This window comes from Diorhabda sublineata, chromosome 7 (genome assembly GCF_026230105.1).
Source record: "Diorhabda sublineata isolate icDioSubl1.1 chromosome 7, icDioSubl1.1, whole genome shotgun sequence".
NCBI lineage: Eukaryota > Metazoa > Arthropoda > Insecta > Coleoptera > Chrysomelidae > Diorhabda > Diorhabda sublineata.
Window position 1 is genome coordinate 10,435,026 of NC_079480.1, and position 22,293 is coordinate 10,457,318.

General features: G+C 30.8%; 1 protein-coding gene across 1 annotated transcript in view; it reads left to right on the forward strand.

The window, feature by feature from the left end:
• The window catches only part of LOC130446447 (otoferlin-like), a 92,431-nt gene that overhangs the window by 66,487 nt on the left and 3,651 nt on the right, over positions 1-22,293 (forward strand). Inside the window, exons 15-27 of the mRNA XM_056782717.1 lie at positions 608-805; positions 2,997-3,113; positions 5,526-5,678; positions 8,395-8,595; positions 9,142-9,491; positions 11,933-12,334; positions 14,398-14,669; positions 14,726-14,831; positions 16,089-16,353; positions 16,973-17,107; positions 17,167-17,438; positions 19,151-19,321; positions 20,623-20,826. Of these exons, the coding sequence (XP_056638695.1) occupies positions 608-805; positions 2,997-3,113; positions 5,526-5,678; positions 8,395-8,595; positions 9,142-9,491; positions 11,933-12,334; positions 14,398-14,669; positions 14,726-14,831; positions 16,089-16,353; positions 16,973-17,107; positions 17,167-17,438; positions 19,151-19,321; positions 20,623-20,826 (2,846 nt within the window). The remainder of the gene's footprint in view (positions 1-607; positions 806-2,996; positions 3,114-5,525; positions 5,679-8,394; positions 8,596-9,141; positions 9,492-11,932; positions 12,335-14,397; positions 14,670-14,725; positions 14,832-16,088; positions 16,354-16,972; positions 17,108-17,166; positions 17,439-19,150; positions 19,322-20,622; positions 20,827-22,293) is intronic.

Genomic DNA, 22,293 nt, shown 5'->3' on the forward strand with positions numbered 1-22,293 from the left:
GAACTAATTTAGTATCCTTACTTCTTTATGAAGTAACATTGAATACAATACAAATATTGCCTGTTTATAGTGTATTTTATGCAAATTACTATCTCGCTTATCTTATAGCAGGTTTACATATCTCAACTTAAAAATTGTGCTTCACATTTATGAATTATTTGTATGCAATTTAATCAGTAGCAACTGAAATTACTCGTTATGTGATTTTCTAATCTTTTGCGAGAAATTTTTCCATATGTAAAGTGCTCAGATATTATTTGCAGATAGTGAATGATAAAAATCAGAATCGAATTTCATTTTTGTTTCAAATATAAGAAATGTTGTAGTGTTAACGAACGAACGAGCTATAATTTCATGTTAAACCCATTACAATCAATCTTGAAACCACCCTATAGTTTGGTCCGAGTACATGGTTATCATTTATTCTTCTCTAACAGCAAAATAAATTCAACTGCTCTAACTAGTAAACTACGATTGTACTTGAATAGACATAGACATTTCTCTGAAAATTCTTTTATTACATAAAAGGCACCGCGCCATTAAGAAGATAAATTCATTTGGTTAAAGTTTAGAAACCTTTAACCAAATTAGTTGTAATCATTTTCAGGAAGACGGGTTGTCGGAAGTGAATTCAGCGGTAGAAGCCGAGGATCCTGATATGGAGATTCAACTCAAACGAGTTTTAGATGACCTTTCGACGAGATGTGCTAAGTATATTATTCTATCGAAAGCGTCTTTGAGTGAGGCGGAAACTGGAAAGACTAAACTTGATAAGGAACATCTGAAATTATGTCAAAGAGAAATTGTAAGTGTGAACTTATAGTTTATATTTAATGAATAAATGAAAAAATCCTTTGTTCTTAGGTGTATTCTTATTTTTAACAATTTCCAATTACAAATAAATGTTTTCAATAATAGATACACTTGAAATTGAGAACTTGGGATATGAATAATTTGATCTCTAACTATTTCCAAATTTATATTTAAACTTGGATATCGAAAACCCTGAACGAATTTCTGGATAAAAGAAATACCTTTCATATTATTGATTCGGAATATAATATGATAATACATGAGGCTTTGAAAACGGTTCTAAATAAAATTGTTATATCATTAGCTGTCATTCCCTTCCTCGGCAATATTATAATTCGCATAAACGTACTTATTATCTATTCTTCTTTCATGCTGAATCAAATTATATTAGTACATCTTACTCAATATTCAAATTCGCGAGGTAGCCTGATTAACCGAAAAAATAGTATATCATTACTAGGCTCTTTCAATGACTTATCGCACAATAAAAAGGGAATGGGAATGTTTTAAAACAATGTAATTATAAATATTTGTTCACATTTTCTACATCAAAATAAATTATATCTAAATATATTCACAGTCCTCGTGAGGAATTAGGTAAACATATACGTTAGAAATGATAATAGATGGGAACTTTTATTCTCAATATATTTAAGTTTTGAGATAAACAAATAAAACCAACTATTTATAATTGGATGTCTTTATTATTTTTCAAAAGTGTTTGAACCAATTTTCTAAGCATTTTTTCCATTCCGATTAATGTACCTCCAAAACATATGATTCTAACGCATCAACGACTACTTAAGGTATAGAATACCGTTAACATCGCAATTCATTTTATTTTTGATCTGCGGATATAAGAAGAAATAATTGAGTGTCAAACAAGGACTGTATAGTGGATGACCCATCGATTCGATGTTTTGACTGATATTTTTGTTTGTTTGAACTGATGTGGAAGAGCTCACATTGTCGAGATGGAGAATTATTCGTATTCTGGGATTTTTTCGAACTCTTCTAGCAAGCAAATGATTGTGTACCATTCAGAATTGACCATCCTACGTTGCTCTAATGGAACGGTGATGGCATGTACAGTTATTCCGAAAACACAGGCGTCCACTTGCTTCGAAGTGCTTCGTGCGCTAACAACTTTTTTTGGTTGGCTCGTTTTGAAAGAACCATAATATACAATGTGTTTAATTTCTTTTTCATATGCATAGACGATTTTATAGACGTCTTTTGAATCGACATGAACTTTTTTTAAGCGATTGTTGAAATTATGCGGTACACAAAGTGAACAAACCCTTTTGACAGCCAAATGTTCATTCAATATTGAATGTATGCTAGTGAAACTATTGCTTAAGTATGCCTCAATCTCACTCAATTCATAAAACCACTGAAACACGATGGCTCAAGATAGTGCTTTATCACCAAAAGTCGATGCAAGTTGATCGGCACAGTGCTGATGGTTTAATACACGTCGAAAATCATTGTACGATTGCAAATATTTCAACAATGTCTAGATTTATAAAATTTCTATCCTCGCGTTCTTTATATCCTGAAACGGGAAAATTGCATTAATAAACTGAATACTTTCAGTCACTATAAGGAAACTAATTGTTTAAAAAACCCACTTAACTTGTAATTTATCGAATATCGATTCATCGACTCACATTTGATTCTTCGATGTCTCGTGAATTATATAATTCACAAATTAAACCATTTTATGCAAATTCCTAGCCAAAGCCTTATAGGACAACCAATGTAATTCCTCTTCACAAACTGGGAACAACTATGTATAGTTCACTTATCCTCAATTCATACTAAATATAGTACAAGTATCATCAAGTCTATTTCTGTAAAATATAATTTAGATTTATATTAAGTATTTTTGTGTCATTTTTGATAATATTTTGATATAATAGTATAGGAGCAAGTTTCGAAGTGTGGATGTTTTCATGTAATTTATTAGAATAAGATCTACATATAATTGAATTCAAATACGGATATCTCAGTCAGTGGTGCGCAAATATCAATTTCTGTACTGTTGAAATATATTAAATTGTTTTTCAACTGATTACAGATATTATTTTATTAGTGTTTAATAGTACAACAACTTATTAAAAAACGAAAAAAATTTTTTGTTTGGCAATAAACTAATATTTTTATCATTTAAAAACATACAGGAACAAATTGGTAACTCTGCAAGAAATCTCAAAGCACTCGTCACAAAAAATTCCTTCAAAGAGAGACTCAAATCGGCCCAGAAATGTCTCGGAAGATTGAAGCTCCTCGTAGAAGATGTAAGTAGATTATAATTTCTTATTTTGATAGAAAATTTAAATTACTCAATTTTACACTAAACCTCTCACAAAATTCTGCGTTTCTGCGTTTTCCAAATACCATTCCTGAAATCATTAATGATGACAAAGATAGGATATACCGATTTATAAAAATTATTCAATTTTCATTGCCGACTTCGTGCATTGCGTTCACAAATCTCAATATAAGCCAACTTTTTAATGGTAATATCAGGGTAACTAACTCTTGATTGTTAAATAATGATTCAGTTTTTCATATATTTATAAATTTTATCGGAAATTCATTTGGGTGATTTATGTATGAAAATAAGATATAGCAATTATATTTTTCAACACCGGAAAACTGTTTTTAAAAATTTTATCTATTACATTCACAAAAAATTACAATTTTCCAACTTTAATGAACAAACTAGTTTAACGATTGAATTAACTGTATTCATTCAAAGAATGAATCGAATTCTTCTCTCAAATTACTTGAATGGAAATAATTAAAAGTTCTCGATTTATGTATGCAGGGATTTGGAGTCTCATATACACTACGACCCAAAGGATCTACTGTGTCCCACTCCATTAAAAAAGTCTAGAATGTGGGATGGCTTCCATTGCCAGAAATCTTCGTCTTATATTTTATACGCTCCCAGTTGTAATGCTCTGGAGTTCCTTAGTGTTTCAAACTGAATAGAGGTTCCGTCTTCTGTGTAACAAAACCTGCTCGCCGAATTTTCTGCTAAGACTAGTGTCTTTAAGTGTTTGTTGAGGCGACAGTGCCCCGATAGAACTCCTGTTAGTATTCGTAGATTGTTTTTACTTAGGTTGATACATTCTGCAGATCTATACTCTGGTTATAGTTTCTCGGAAGAGCATTTGTTTGTCTCAGCTTCTCTAGGTTGTCCCAATAATTGGTTTTGCCCTTATCTACCTTGTTCTCCAGTACTTTTTCCATTGCTCTGTAGCTCATACCACAGAAGGGTTCGGGTCCCAAGAAAGGGTTATCTGCTTTAACGAGCTTATTATTATTGTTGTTTTTGCAGTATCTGCATCTTCGATTAACTATAACGTCTAATGTTGTGAAGTGAATTAGAAAGATGTATCTGAAATGTGAATACAGAGTTATATTATAATTGACTTATATGTAAATCAGCAGTCATTAAAATTAAAGCAGTCATCTAGAATATGGTATTGGCGAGAGAGGATTTCCTAAAAATTTTTGGTTGCAATAGTTCTCAATAAGAACCTTGTTTATCCATAAAAATATTTTTTTATTCTGAAACTATAATGTAGAGATAATTAAATTGAAACGTGGAGGTTTTAATAAAAATGTTATACTGATGAATAAACTGAAACAAGTTCTCTCGGCGCGTGAGACTATAGCGCATTTTTACCGTTATCAATCACTGAATATTAACAAAAATCTTAATTTATAGAAGGAAGTTTCCATGAAGAATGAAATAAGAAAAATTATCATAATAATTACTTTTGCCAAGACACCATCGATTGTTGTGTTTGCGTTTATTGTAGCTTCTCTTGAAGATACTGAATGTAATATGTCCTTTCAAAAAATTTTCAAATTCGGTGGTTGTTGAGAGGTCGTTTTTACACAAAGTAGGGCATTATCGAGATTTAACCAATTTTTGTGTCGATTTTTAGCGAGTTTAAATGAAATTATGTATAGAAAAAATTACATTTTGGTTAGTTTAATAAAATTTTTCCTACAATTGCCAAAAATTTCCTTCGTTTTGGCACAGTTACAGCTATACAGAAATTAAATGAAAAAAACCTCTGCTCGCTACATGCTGAGAATCGCTGCTATAGACGGACGGACGCACAAAACCCTAGTGCATTTTTTACGAGAAAATGCTATAAAAATCGTTATTAATATTTCATCATTGTAATAACTTATTCAATATAAATTGAATTTAATAAAAAATTCTAATTGTGTACTTCATTAGTAGTTAGGTTAAGTTAGTAGTTAATAGACTGTAAGTATGTATTGAGCAGTCCCCGAGGACCTATCATTGTTTTTGATTTCCGTTAATTATTGAATTGCATAGTAGTAAACATTATTACTAAATTATTACTAAATATTTGTATTAACTTTTAACTTATTTAACACATGCACAAAGTTGAAAAAATATATCAAATTAAATTTTCTTCACTGCACACCTCAATTAACTACAAAGTATACTTATCATAGTCAAATGAAAAATGACGTTATATTCAACAATGTAGATTTACACCGAAAATATCAGTGATAGTAATTAACAGTTAGTGTTTATTTATTTATTTAGTATTAATATTGTACGCCAAGTGAATTACCTCTACTTAGGCATATTTATTTAAACACACGTTTCTCAAATTCACTTGTTCAATTTTACTTCATTTTTATACTTTTAGCCACAACACGCTTTGCCAGATGTTTTCCTTTGGATTATTAGCCGAGGAAAGAGACAGGCGTACCAACGCATAGCCGCTAGAGATATTATCTACTCTCCCGTCGAAGAAGAATGCGGAAAAGATTGCGGAAAAGTTCAAACGATGTTCTTGAAGGTTTGTGAACATTTTAGACCAGCATTCGTTTATAGGGCCAGTTTGAATATTCAAAAAGGAAGCAACTATACTAGATTATCCCAATTGATTCTTCAATCGCAAAAATTTTAATTTCTTACTTAATTCTTATGTCTATCTACAGTTACGAGTGAAAGAAGTAGGGTTGAGTGTCTTTTCTCATTGATTCTTTCTTCCAAAATTTTTTCCATTTCTTCCGGTCCTTTCGGTCCTCATGGAATTCATCCATCTAGATCTTCCTTGGTCCTTATCTGTTTCCCCTCTTACTATTTTGGTTTTTAGTATTCTTCTTATAATCTTCTCCTCACTTATCCTTTTTTCATGTCCAAACCGTCTTAATTGTTATGTATTGTTCTGCAGGTTTTTTATTAAATATTTGCTCTACTCTTTACTCTACTACTACTATATTTGCTCTGCAAACCAGACCTCCACAGCTTTTATTACCTCCTCGTTGGAAGAAAATTTACGACCTTTTAAACTTTTTTTCAGTTGTGGAAAGAGGTGATACTTGGACGGAGCCAAATTTAGTGAATAAGTGTTCTAGTAATTCAAACCGTAAATCATGAATTTTTTGCATGGCAACATGAGATTTGTGTGCAAAAGAGCTGCAAAAACAAAACACCTTTAGCTTTCCGCGTCTTTTCTCTTTGATTCGTTCCCTTAGAGCGGTTAGTAATATCAAATAGTAATCTCCAGTTACTATTCTACTCTTATCCAAAAAATCATGATTACTTCATGGCAATAGCAAAACACTGAAGCAAGAGCTTTTGCAGCAGATTTTTGAACACGAAACTTCTTAGGTCTTGAAAAACAAGAATGGCACCATTCCATCGATTATTGCTTTGTTTCTGGATCTTAGCAATTTACCATTTCTCATCCATAGTAACAATTCGATTTGAGAAGTCTACATCGTTTTCAAATCGAGCACAGATCGAACGCGATGCTTCTACCCTTGCCCGCTTTTGGTCAACATTCAAACATTTGGGGATCCATTTTGCAGCAATTTGTCTCATGTACAAATTGACGTGAACTATATGATGAAAGCGTTCGTATGAAATATTCAGTGCTTTAGATATCCGTAACGCAATATTTTGTTTATGCATGGAAATGGTCTAGGCTAACTAAATATCAATACATCCTCGTATGTTTCATTTTTTATGTGTCTTTCGGACAATGTTTATGAATAAAAACCATATGCTAGTATGGGTTTTACTACTCTTCTGCAAATTTCTTCTGATTTCCTTGGGTATTCCATTGTTCCCCAGAAAAAATATTTGTATCGCGATAAATAGTTTTCCTGCATTTGCTACTCTAATTTTCCATCTCCTAATATCACTGAGCCGAAGTATTGGAAATTTTCTATTAGTATATTTACTATTTTGATATCGTGTATTTTTGTTTCTCTATGATCATCGTCTGGTTTGTTGGGTTCATAATGTATTTTTTGATTCCACAATTCGATATTTTGGCTCTACGTTACTTTGTCCTCTGCATATATGATCATGTCATCAGCGTAGCATATTTCTTTTAATGTAACTTTGTCCAATTTCCAGTGCCCTACTTCATAAACTGTTTTGTGTGTTTCAAATATTCTTGATTTTTCATATTACGTTCTGACGTAATTTTTATTGCAAATTTCTAATTCTTCTAATTTAGTTTTGGTTTTCTCTATTTATTCTATCGAAAGCTTTTCAAGATCGATGAAATACAGTTTTCCCAGTTTCTCCTAGCGATGTTTCTAGTTTTTCCCTTAATATCTCTTAATGATATAGTTCCTATTGGGCAGTCGTTGCGAATTGTTCCGATTTTTATCATTAGATGTTATGAATACCTCACACCTTTTCAGATAGAACTTCTATCATTTCATTTGTCACATTATTGTGTCCTGGTGCATTGCCCATTTCGGCTTTACTTATTGCCGTCTCTACTAATCCCTATCCTCTTCCAGATTTATTACATTTTATCCCTTTTAATATTCTCCTATTTCCTCACTTTCGTCTTGACCATTCAGGAGCTCCTTATAGTATTCTTGACACCTATCAACTTAATCTTCCTCCTTTGTTACAATGCCTCTTTTGTATTTTACATTTTTCAGGGTTATATTTTCCATTGTTCGTTGATTTCTCATAATTTTATAGAAAAACTTTTGATTAAAAAATCTACAAGAGTGAAACAACCTATATTGATGAACACCGAATAAGGCAGGGAAATAGTCAAACGGTCGTTATCCAATTATGTGTCCAGAAATGAATGGCACCTAGTTTGGATATATGATTTTAGCTTTAACAATGATTGTAAATTTGTTAATTACGTCGAAATCAAACCAGATCTTCGGTATAATTAATTAATACATTTCTCTTGTTTTATACGATTATTATTACGTCTATAAGGCTTGAGGCGCAAGCAGTTTCATATATAAAATTGATTTGGTTCATCATTTTTCAAGTGCTTTCATAATTACATGGAAAATGTAACATTTAGAAATAGATTTCGCAATAAATTTGAATAAGTAATACATATTTTGTCTCCATTTCATCGATCCCGATTTCTAATTTTTCTTATATAACAACAAATCGGATCTGAAATAAGCTCCGATTTAATGTTATTATTTCTTATCATATATTCTTGTTCCATAACTGTTGAACTTCTATCAAATGACTTTTGAGGGGAATGACTAATGATCGCATTATTATTTTAGTTGCCAGGAAAAAAAGCTATGGGACCGAGTGGTTGGTCCATCCCTGCTAAGCTAGAAATATTTTTATGGCTTGGTTTACTTAAACATAAAAAAGATCTCTTTAATGGTTTGCCGGGCGGTTACGAGCATACTCAAGAAATCAAAAACATTGAAAGACCCCGAGCTTTACCACCAAATACGATTCATTACATAGAAAAACACGTGAGTAGTTATTTTTGTTATTACAACCTACCATAATTATTATTGAAGTAAACCTACCGTTTCTTGCATATAAGGAGTTATAACTAATCAAGTTTTTGTCAATAAAAGTTATATTAAACGTATAATTTTATTTTCATATTCATATATTCATGAAACGGTTTTAAAAATTATTTAGAAATGTTAAAAAACGTAGATTGGTGTAATTTAGAATAATTTTTTGTCAGATGTCTATAAGGTTTAAAAATGAAAATTATATTGAGACATAATTTCTTAATATGGAGTACAATGAAATTTTAGTAATTGATCACGACACATCCAACATATGATACGTGTTACACGATGAGATAAAAAATCGGCCACACTATTTACAAAAATAACTGACAAATTCTTCAAAATTGGTGTATATTTTAAATTCTATTATAGTAGATATATTAATAATAGAATAGCAACAACTTTTAGGGGTATATTATCATTTTCCCTAGCTTCATTCCACAAAACACGAATTACTCAAAATAGTGTTGTCTGAAATTACTTTAATGTTTCCAGCTGTTTCAACTACGTGCTCACATTTACCAAGCAAGATCCCTTATAGGAAGCGATGCTTCGGGCCTGTCGGACCCTTTTGCAAGGATAATTGCTGGCGAATTTAGTAAAACTACTCAAGTAATAGATGAAACCTTGAGTCCAACCTGGGATGAACTTTTAATTTTCGAAGAGATACTGATCTACGGCGATGGTGATGAGATAAAAAACGATCCGCCACCGATCATTATCGAAATATTCGATCAGGATAAAGTTGGTAAAAGTGAATTCATTGGAAGAACATTAGCAAAACCCAATGTTAAACTTAAGGAAGATGCTTATTGTAAGCCAAAATTTCCACCTTCTCTTGAATGGTAAGATATTATCGAATTTTTTTAAGAAAAATATTATGTTAGTTTGCGCCTCAATTATTTTGCTATAGAAATTGCATTGTGATTATGGACTTGATAAATTATTTATGTTAAGGAAACCTATCCTATCATTCACTAACCACTCAGTTTATTTTTCCTTCAGGAATTCCCTTCTCCAAACGTCTAAAATGTTAACTGTATTGAGAAATTCAACTGCTCCGTCAGGTTGATATTTCATTGTCATGGCTATAGTAGATTTTGTATTTTTCGGGAATTTTGGCAACTATATCATCATTCATTTTTTCAGCACCTTTGTTGAGAGGAGCGATTATTGCTGTTTTCCACCCCTCCATAATTTCTATTAGCTAAGCAGTTACAAAATATTTTACCAGTACGCCGTTGCATAATTTTAGTAAATAATCAGCAATTCGTTGCTCTATATCAACGCGCATATTTTCTTCTAGTCTAAAAGTCTTAAAATTGGAACATAAGGTGCATCGCTTGATAACTCAGTTTTACACGCACGGCGAAAGTATCATATTTTAACTAAGTTGGAATTTCTGGAACCGAACATGATAACTTGGTTATCGAAACGCACGTATTTATTCTTTAACATACTTTTATTTGATTATTCAAAGCCCAAAGTTAATATTTTCGATAATTGGCGAATGTAGGAAGAATATCTAAGCAGCGAACGTTTATTTAATAAGAGGTACCTAGATGGGACTTACATTTCTTTAGAGGTTGGAAGCAAAGGTAGTGTAGCAGATGACAAATGGATTAGTCGCAGAAAAATTATCAGTGAAACTTACTTCCCCTAAAGTTAGTTATATGAAAAGAAATATGCATGATATATATTTCATAGGGTGCGCTAGATTCCAGATAACAATTTTCATTAACAAAATCACAGGAGAAAAGTTACATGCAATAAAAAATATAACATTAATTAGAAAAATTAGAAAATAAACATTGCACACAATTGCCCTTGGCAGATAACAAATAAAGTGTTGCTCTTGCAAAAAATACTGAACACACTATTTTGTGCTTCCACTTTATCAATACTCACAATTACACTGTCTGACGCACGTTTTGATTGAACATTTTACCTTCGGTTTCTGAAGAAGATAACTTATTATTGAAACTTGCGCCAGACAGAGCAATTGTGAGTGTTGCTCTAGTAATAGCAATAAACAGTGTATTTAGTATGAATAACACTAGAGGTTCCAGAAATTCCAACTTATATCCTAATATCCCTGATATGTATTAGACGCAATTTTTTAAAATATATTCTTCGATAAAGCCACATTTTTTGTTGTTCCAATTGTATAAATAATAGCAATGTATTTTGAGCTTTTGTATTTTTGATCCAATTTAATTTGAAAATGTTGAATTCAGAGTATGGAATTATAAATAAAACTCAGAAAGTGCTATCAAACGAGTGCTATTTGAGTTGTTTATAGATACTTGAAACATTCTTCGTCTTGGTGATCGCGAACATTTTCTTGGAATGATTTTCTATTATTTTCGAATTGGATTAAGCAACAGCAGTGTGTCCATCAACTCACTTAGGCTTTAGTGATAAAGCATCATCTCGAGGCACCGTGTTTCGCTGGTTTTCCGAAAACAATCTTGGTTATGATTCACTACAGGATGGTTTTTGTGAAAGTCGTCCAAAATTGGCTATTGTAGCAAAAAACATTGATGCTGTATGTAAACTGATATTGTAAGATCATCATGTGACATTCAGGCATACATTCAATATTACATGAACATTTGGCTATCGAAAACCACTGCAAGGCAAGTAGTCCCCTGTTTTTTCGAAATAACTGTTCATGTCGTCACCATTCCTTTAGAGAAACGTAGAACGATCAATTTTGAAAGTTACAAAAGCATTAGTTTGCCAAAATGTTTAAAAAAAAACAGGGAAATCAATCTATTCAAAAACTTAAGTGGCAGCCTTTTTAAATGTATTGGCGTATTTCCAATTTGGCCAACTATTTGAATAATGCTCTTTTCTCTTTAGCAAAATCTTATTTTCCCACGACCAAAAAAATAGAATATCCGCTATATATCCGATAATTATCATGTAGTTTTAGGCAGAAAATATGTTTTCTAACATTAAGAAATAAGTTAAGTATTCATATGATATGTTTTACATTCAATAGTAGTTCAAATTAATACCATATTTGGGATAGTTACACCAATATCATTCTTAAAAACTGCTATAATTCCTCCATTATTCCTCCAAAAATTAAATTCGAATTCAATGCTTTATAATGATCGTAATTAGATAAAACGCGAAGGTTTTGCAACTGGTGGTTCTCAAAAATTATATGTAAAAATAGTTGAACGTGAATGGTATACTACATAAGAATACATTATTGTTAATTTATTCTAATTCAAAATAAAACTGACAGAATATAAATATTTACGTTTAATTTCAGGTTTACCCTAACGAGAGGTACAGATGGAAGAGCCGGAGAACTCCTAGCCGCATTCGAACTTTTGGAAAAACCAAATGACACTGAAGGTTCACTACCGTCATTGCCTAATCCTAAGGATATTCCGATACACCACGAGACAGACACAAAGAGACTTGGTACTGTTTTACCAGTTCCAAGAGGAATCCGCCCAACTTTGGCTAGATATAGAATAGAAGTGTTGTTTTGGGGTTTACGAGATTTGAAACGAGTCCATTTTTTAACTGTCGATAAACCGAGAATAGATATTGAATGCTCTGGAAATATCTTATATTCTACTATCATTCAAAATAGAAAAAAAAATCCTAATTTCAGTACGCTTGTTAGGTTTTTGGACTTGGACTTGCCGGAGCAAGAGCTGTATAGGTGAGATAAATTGTTATTTTAAATTTGTACCGAATAATTTAAATTAAAGCAATATAATAGTAGGAGGAATAAGCAATGGCGGCAGAATATCAAAAATCTTGAGTAGATCTAAATTCCGAATTAAGAAATTAAGTATTTGTTTTTTCCTCACTTTCCTTACTTCGGCTGCCTTTTGTTTGTACCAGACCCACAACAGAGTATTTTGCAATACGTCGATTCCTTATCTTTCCAAGTTCCAAGTGCTTCTACGACTTTTAATTTTCAATTTCTACCTAAAATTGGGGCTTTTTCTCTAGATATATCATTATGGTCATTACAGCAGGTTTTCGAATCCATACATTTAAAATGTTTTTCTTCCTTTGTTAGTATTCGTTTTTCTTATTCGCTTTCTCCCTTAAAATTAATTGGTGTCCAAAACAACGTTTTAAAATTTCTTTGGGATTCCAACTTTTCTTACTCCCTTTTTTCATCTTTTGTCTATAAGTTATTATAAATATAAACAGCCTTCAATTGTCGCTGGCTCCAGAACCATTATAATTAAATCTATCCGGAATTAATTTTATCTCAATATATAAGATCAAAGAGTGCAAGGAGAGTGTTGACGTATTCACGTCGCATCAGAGTGGTATCAAAAATCGTTTGAAGTACAGAGTACCAAGTAAAATACAATCTTTAAAATGACAATAGACGTAAATAGATATCTCCACATTTAGAAAGTTTCAGTAGTGTCCACTACAACCTACACCCCTCTTTCAGTTGCCTACTTACCTTCTCTGTCTTCTATCCTTCCAACTATAATTTTATTCTAGAATCTCTCTCTTTTAATTTTCTCTATTGCCAATATACTTTGAATTTACTGTTCTACTTAATTGCTTCTATTTGTGGTGAAGCTCTAATCAGTTTTGGATTGTTTATTCTTTTCAATTTTTTATATTACAGCTCAAGACTTGTCTTATATGGATTCCCAATCTTGTTTTTTTTTGAGAATCTATTATCAGTGTTAATCTGCTTATTATTTTTCATTTTTTCTATTCCAAGGAACTTTGCCGTTTATTCAGATTCTTTGCCAAATATTATTTCATTCAATAGTATCAGTTCTTACTCTTCTTTTAATGGGTCTGCTTCATTCGGCCAAAATGATAAACCCATATTTTCTTATAATATATATTTCACTTTTAGGAGTTCCACCTTATTTTATAGGCATATTCTTTTTTAATACAAGCAAAACTTGATTTAGCTTTTCTTTCTTCTATTCCATCATAAATCTTGATAAGTTCTTCACCTATTTTTATTCTCTTATAATATATTTCAAATTTTTATAAACCTAGTGTCTATTCTTGACATTCTTTTTGTTTCTCTTTATCGGCTGCATTCGGTCTGTTATGTTTTTAGAGTTATAATGTTTGTTCCTTTCTTACTTTATCTAAAATAACTGAGTCAATGCAGATTTTCTCATGAAGTTTGAATATCCCAAAGAGATATCACACAATCAAAAAGTCCTAGTACATTCATTAAAATGCATTTGCCATAATATAATACTCAAAGCACCTTAATAATAAACGTTAATTGGAAATAAAGAGAAGATTGTTTAATCCAAATTATATAATTAATTGAAAATGGTTATTAAATAGGAAGAATGTTACATATAATATGGCATGATTTTTTTAGAAAGAAGACTTTGCAATGAAGGAAATGAAATATTTTAAAACAAAAATAAATAATGCCTAACAAAAATATATATAGAAGAAATTCTCTTTAAGTAATGTTGAACCATTGAATAAAGTTTATTAATTAGTATCTTTTATGAGTGTCAATAATGATTAAACAACCAAATCTGTAATAGATTATTGTTTTCACGTTTTTATTCTGTACAACCTCTTATATATAAAAAATAGCTCTCATCATTCGCCCCAATTTGTTCCATTTAAACTTTGGATAATCTATCTTGTTCTTGTATCTTTCTTTGTATTATTATTAAATTGCCAATAGCAGGTGTCTTACGGTAGTATATAACACCAACAACTAAACTAAACTTTTCCTCTATTTCATTATACACTTTTCAGACCGCCTGTTACGATCAGAGCTGTAGACTGCAGGAGTTTTGGTCGATACACCTTAGTAGGTACACACATCATTAATTCCATTCATAAATATATTTACAAACCAATGACGAAAAAAGATAGAGAAGCTGAAGAGAGAAAAAAATCTTTAAATCAGTTAAGACCCAGCGTTAACAATATACAAAGTAATCTAGTTTCTCCAACAAATATAGAGAATCCTGCTAGTGATAAGGAAAAAAGTCCTCTACTACCTAAAGATACTTCAGGTCACACGGGTAAGTTGAGATAAATAAAATCTTTTTGAAAAAATTTGTCAAATGTCGTCTTATAGATTACGGTACACAAGAAGGAACAAAAAAAATGAAGACTGAAATAAATAAGAAACGAAAACAAAGTATAGACGAAGAATTAGATGATGAAGAAGACACAAAAGATTGGTAAGAAGTTAAAAACATGTTTTCCAAGTTTTAGTCTATACAATATGTAAAAGATATATGAATTCTTTATTCCGGTTACTAAATATATTTATGCAATATCCCGAACACAGCAAATTTAAGCTATAGATTGATATTCCCAAATTTTGAAATATCAGGTACCTTCAACAAAATGACTTTAAATGACAGATACAATTTTTCATACAAGAGATTGAGCTTGTGTAAACTTTATCAAATGTTCCTTTTCTTTATTCAAAAATGTTAGCTTTTTCAAGGGAAATAAAACGGAAAAAAAAGATGTTTTCTAAAGTATTAATGATATTTTCACATCAAGATAAATGTATTGTTCTTGATTTATGTTTTTAGTCAACGTTTTTTCTGTTCTGGTTCGGAACTTCTATTTTTTGTGTATATGAAAAACTATATTCTCAATTTTTAGCAGTATTGTAAGAATTAAAAATAAATTTGCTTCTAAATTTCACGTTCATTTAGTGGTAATTAATTTTATTCGTATTGAAATAAGTACCATAAATTAGAGGAATCGAAAATTGTTAGAAATATTTCAAATATGCAAAGAAACGTGTATTTTTTCAGATTTCTTCATTAGTCTATATTAAATATAATATCAGAGAACGATTGTATTTGGGTATTTTATATAGAAATATTTGATGCACAAGTTGGTTAAAAAATCACACAAGATACATTTCTATATACACGATCGACCATGTGTCTAATTTACGTTACTTATTTACTATATTTATCATCAAGTTTATAAATATTCAAAGAAATTACTGAAATATTTCTAAAAATTCTTTATGGATAGATGTTAATGAACGCAATGTTTTTCTTATTTCCTAATTTATTTAAACTGGTTTTCAACGGTAACATACATTGTCTCTTACTTAATTTATTTAAATATTTACACTAGACTTAACTATCTTATATCATAATAATTATCTACTACTTATATGATTAACTATTCACAACTTTTATAACTACTTAAATTTATTTAATTTCACCGGTTACTTCTCTATTTCGTTTCTTTCATTATGATTTTTTTTATAAACTTAACTCTAGCTGCTAAACAAACTAGTTTATATACCCTAAAGGAATTTCTCAAAATGAACAACTCGCCGCTGTGATAAAAAAATGTGATGACGGCAAGATCAAAGACTTCTATTATAACCGAACAGGACCGGCTTCACTGTCCATGTCATGTACAAGTTCTCAATAGTTATAACATAATTTGTCTCACTTCAGGTGGACAAAATACTTTTTGTCGAAAGAGCGAGCTTTAATAGAATTAAACGAGATAAAGAACATTTTGAATCAAAGTGGTAACCTGCCAGTTCGAACTGATAATAAAGATTCTCAATTTGGAAATACTTCTATTAGAACTTCTGGTCAAGAGGAGAACAAAAAGCGATTCACTTTCAAATCAGTTGCAACGGCATCGAGGTTTGCTGCGAGAATCAGTCCAAAGCATACAGGAAAATCTTCTAGTCGAAAGACAGCACAATGCAAGGTGAACTTATATTTTTAATAAAATACAATCTTTTATATTCTGAAAGTAATCTTTATATGCTATTAGACTGAGTACTACAAGAATTTCATTGAAGTACTGTGTACTATAATTTGTTAATGACAATATCCTGCGTGATTATGTGTTACTGAAAGCAAATATTCTTCATAATCCTCGTCTTATAAAAAGTTGAAAATATTTTCTTCGTTCAATGTGTTGCACTGTCTGGGAAAAGTTTTGTTTTAAAAAAGCAATTGGGTGACTATCTATTATTAATTAACAACTCTTTATAAAATTTGAATCCTGAATATTCATCATGGAAGATAATAAATTGTCAGATTATTAACCTTTGAAATGAAGCTAGATTATTTTTGTATATATTCTGGCTATATCGAAGAACATACGAGTGTTCTTAATTTTTTTTTTTTTGATAAATATCTAAACACTACATATAATACTATAATTGATATTCTACCAAAAAATATTTAAAATTATCACATCACCTAGTACAATCCGACAATTATTTGTCCGCTGTTAAGTTTTTTACTGGCAATGCCCATAGTTCAAACCAAGCATAACAACTTTTCTCTTTAAATAAAAAAAAATTATTCTCTTATTCAAGGTTTATGACACCGAATTGGAAAGTAGACCAGAATTTGACGAATTTAAAGAATGGTTGCACACATTTCCATTGTATAGAGGTAAAAAGACTGTTGATGACGCTGAAGATGATAGTAGAATTGTAGGGTATTTTAAAGTAAGTTCTAATTATATATCCTCCAAAATTATACAACTGTATTTCTTAATATATTCCAGGGAGCAATACAAGTATACAAATGGCCCCTACCGAAAGATATAGACGACAAAACAATAATGGGATTTGATCCACATCTAGGACTATTTCAAGGACTACCATCCAACGAACCAATAAAAGTTTTGGTTCGCGTTTACATAGTAAAGGCCATAGATTTGCATCCTATGGATTTGAACGGAAAGGCAGATCCGTACATTGTATTACAACTAGGAAGTAAAAAAATAAGTGATAAAGACAACTATGTTTCAAAGCAGCTGAATCCCGTATTCGGAAAGTGAGTATGAAGAAATTAAGCATATTAATGAAAATACAACTGCCTATTTTCATAGTTTATACAATTCAATTATATTCACCGCAAAGAAATGTCACTATGAAATAAGACATTTTGACAAGAAACTGCTCTATTCCATACCATATACTAAAATGGACATAAAGCAAAGAAAAAAAGAAGACGTATTTGAACTTTTATACAATAAACAGTCTGATTTGGCGTGTTAGGAGGGAAAACATACTGTACTGTACTGTACTGTACTTTATAAATTAAGAGGCTTCTTTCGACTAAATCTGCAACGCAACAAGTGCAGAAATATGATATTGTTAGAACTCTAAACACTTTCCTATCTACATAGTTATAAACCAAGATATTTGTTTCATAGACTTTGAAGAATCATTCTTGAGATTTAAAGTCTAAAAATATAGAAAATAAAAATAAATTGCTAAGTTGAATATCAGTTTACTGAAGCAAATCATAGGTGCGGTAATTGAGGAAATAATAGGGCTCTTAATCATTCAGAGTTACTATAAAAAACTACACATTAGTCCGTTGATTTGAGAGATACAAGTAACATAAACTGACTATGTGAAAATAATTCATAAAAGAGGAACCGTGCGTCTCCATTATTTTGATCAATATTGGTACTAGTTGAATAGAATGTTGAATTTCCATGTTAATTTGTACTAATATTGAACATATTTCATGATAGGCTTCCAAAAGGACACATTCAAATAAAAAAACTGTCCTATATTTATTGTTGCATTTATTTTTAGTTACTTTTGCTCTGATACCTTTTATTAGGTTGTTCAATTCAATAAACTACTCGAACCAGAACGCCTGGATATAGAGTATGACGCTGGATATATTGGCTAGCCTTTGGGCCCACTGGATAAGAATTTTCAAAAATTTCTTGGGGGCTGCCGAAGTGAAAAGCTCTCAAAATAAACTTATTATTCTTATAAATCACTGTATTTGGATACATAAATGAATATTCAAGCTATTAAAATGCCATTGAGACTTTGAAGAATCTTTGTATCAAGCATAAAAATGAAATATCAAAAAATCGCAGCAGGTTCTGACTGATTGAAACCATTCAATCAGATCACTGTTATATACTGAAATAAACTGCACGCCACATGAACGTATGTTAAAGCATCGTCGAATCAGCAAATAGCTCTTAAGTTACTACTTGGCTATCTACTCCTAATCAAGTATTCTTATAAAAACAAATAAGGCAAAGCAAATATGAACCACTTGTAGAAAACGTTGGCCTTCTATAAGCTAATTCTAACTATACACAGGCCTGGAAGAGGAATAATACTATGTGTTTTCATCAGAACCATATCAAGAGGTGGTTACAGTCCCAACAATAATTGGATAACAGTATTGGACTTATGTATAGTGCTTCTGTGGATCGACTCTCACTTCGCTCTCATAGTCATAGTCATTAACAACTCTCTCGCACCCACAATGGCCCTAACGTCAAAAATAACCTACTTACTTAAGAGACTACATTTATTTGAAGTTACCTTAACTCTAATACCTTACACCTATATTATTATTTTATGTCACTTTCAGGAATTTATCTTATATGAGCAACTTAATTTTCAATTTATTTAAGTTTTTATTCCCGAGGTTGTTTATTACAAATAGCATTAAACATTTATCACAAGTAAATAATATGCGACTATTAATTACCTTTAATGCTCTAGATGTTTTGAAATCGAAGCTACTTTTCCTCAAGATTCTGTACTGACGGTTCAAATTTACGACTGGGATTTGGTCAGTTCTGACGATATGATAGGTGAAACGAAAATTGACTTAGAAAATCGTTTTTACAGTCGTCATAGAGCAAGCTGTGGCCTGGCTGAAGTTTATGAAGAGTAAGTTATTTAAGAATATATTCGCTTTTGTTATTCATACTATCATCTCAGTATTTTGTTTCAATTTGAAACATTGCCACGTTAATAATGTACTCACCAATGTTACATCAAAGAACCCGGTGAATCAACTTATTTAAATATATATTATATTATTTATTATTATATATATTATTTATTATATATAATATTATATATATTATTTAAATATATATATTTAAATTCACCGGTTACTGTTCACTATTTCATTCCCTTCACTATGACTTCTTATTATAAACTAACTCTCACTGCTAAATATCAAAAGATCTTAGAAATAAGGTATTAAAGAAATTTATATTTACCCAGCCTATAGTTTGTGGGATACACAACAAATAAAAAAAATACGATAGATTTTGATCCTATTATCAATCATATTAGTATTTTGAATCCAGAGATTTAAAAAATTGTTTATTTTTGGTTGTGAGTAGTCTCTTTGCTCTCATCAAACTAATGCCTTCACCAGAAATAGTTTTATAGTTTTTAGTGAAATGTGGATAATTAAATATCAAGTCCATACTTATCTGGTGTAAAGTAACAGCAAAATCTTCACCTTGAAAATTAAACAGATTTCCTAATTGATCAATTATTTTTACTTTGATATTTTGCAATGACTATTATTTTATAACCGCTAGGCACTGTTGGAAAAAATTGGTGGATAATATGCTTAAATATGTTTAAATAGGATTCGCCTGCTATGCTGCAATCAATACCTATCGTATTCACCGGTTAGTGTGAAACATGTCTCACGTTTGGTGGAGTACCTTTGGGAAAACCAAACTAGGAGCCTATGGTGTCTGACTGAAATGAAGTGAACTTATGGCTTTGCACAGACACTTTAAAAATACTCATATCTGGTGTTATTTCAACTTTGCAACTTTCTTTATGGTTTTTTTGAGATTGTTCAAGACTGTACCTATATCCTTTAATTCATATGGGCCAAGTGGTATATTATAAAGAAAAAATTGTTTTTCTCCACCCCTCCCCACATAAATAAATTGTTCATTTCATCGATATTTAGTATAAAATGAAATGTATTTACTGAAATTGGTAAACTTATTTCACAGTTTGTAGCATCATCCAAATAAATAGGGGGCTAAGGCTGTAGCTTTGTTACGATTCATTTCCGCAAACAGTGAAACTTAAATATTATGGAATTAATAATATAATTCAGTAATATATGCAGAATAAAATTGTGATAAAGAGTAACAAAATTGACAATCTAATGAATAAAAATTCAAAATTGAGAGATCATATTCATTTTTTAGAGATGGTTACAACGCTTGGAGAGACGCTTTGAAACCGACGCAAATCCTTGCAAAACTATGCAAAGATGCCAAAGTGGAATCTCCTGTATACGCTGATGGAATGGTTAAAATTGGAAAACAAATATTTTTCGTTAATACCAGTACCAATGAAATTGTAAGAACTAAAGAGACGGAGGAGCATATGGCCCTGGAAGTATTACACAGGTAAATATCACTTAAATAGGAAATATTCATAAATAAGATGTAATGGTTGTTAATTTTGTCTTTTATTCCAGTTTTCTTTCATTCATTGATTCGAAAAATGTTGATACCGAAAATGGAAATTTCAATTAATATAAACTTTTGCCATAAAAATCTTTATTGCAGAACTCAAAAAAAAATATTACATCAGTACAAAAAAACTTAAATTTGCCAGAATAAATATTGGATTAGACTGATTCGCGCTTCTACGCTAAAGTGCTGACTTCTCACCGCATTTTATTTACCACACAATGTTAAAATGGAATATTTTAATCAACTTTTCACTTACTTTTAATCAATCTATTGACTTAAATTTTCCTATACTTTCTCGCTATTGCTGTCTATATACGAAACAGCCAAATGGAACAAATTTGTTAATAAATAGATGGGGTTGTGTTGGAGAAAACGCTTCGACATGTTGAAATGAGTATTTGAAAAAAAAAATAATTATAAAACTTATTTTTCATATTTTTCTGAAAATTTTAGATATAATTCATGTACAATGCCCAATACATATCTTCAACATTTCGGAAATATTAAGTGTTTCCAGATTTTCAGGCCAAAATTAACGTTTTAAAAAAAGAAAATTATCTTATTACACAAATTCGTTACATCACATTCAATACTTATTTCCGATTCAGCTCTTGATATTGAGAAAAGAAGCGAAAACTATTCAAGCGTTACTTTCTACTGATATAAATTTGTTCAATTTCGTTTAAAACTCATAGTCTTAACGAACTTAATAATGTCAGAAAAAAGGTCAACAAGAAACGCTAAAAATAACCATTCTGCAAATGATTGGTTGTGGAGACACAAATAGAAGTTGGTCGCTTAACTCACGGAAAATTTCCATATTTGTAGCCTATATCACAAAAAAACAATTAACAAAATAGAAAAGCAGTTTTTCGAGCTTGATGATGCAAGATAAGTAAAAACGGTACCTGCCATTGCAGTAAGTGATGAAACAAAATTGGATATTACGCATGAGTTTCAAGAAAACCCACATAATTCTGTTCAACGTTACCCATATATCAATTCTTCATTAAAATGCATCCCTATAAAATAACACCATCTCAGGAGAACGTATTTTTGTGAACAAAGATGGTGATGTTAGGTAACAAATTTATTCAATTATATGTTTTGTTTCCTGATGAGAGCACATTTAAACCTATCGATCAAGTTAATCGTCTAAATTCCCGGTAGTGGTCTAATGAGCATCCTCACTGATTAAAGACTATATAAATTACAGTTTGTGATATCAGTGGAAATTAAATTTTTATTTTGAATATAAAAACTACAAACATTGCAACTGGGCGATATCACCGGTATATTTGGGTTAGACTGACCATCACCTAGAAAAAAGACCGTCTTCAAATAATAGTATAATGGAAATGTATAGACAATATCATTTGTTGTGACTTTACGTAATTA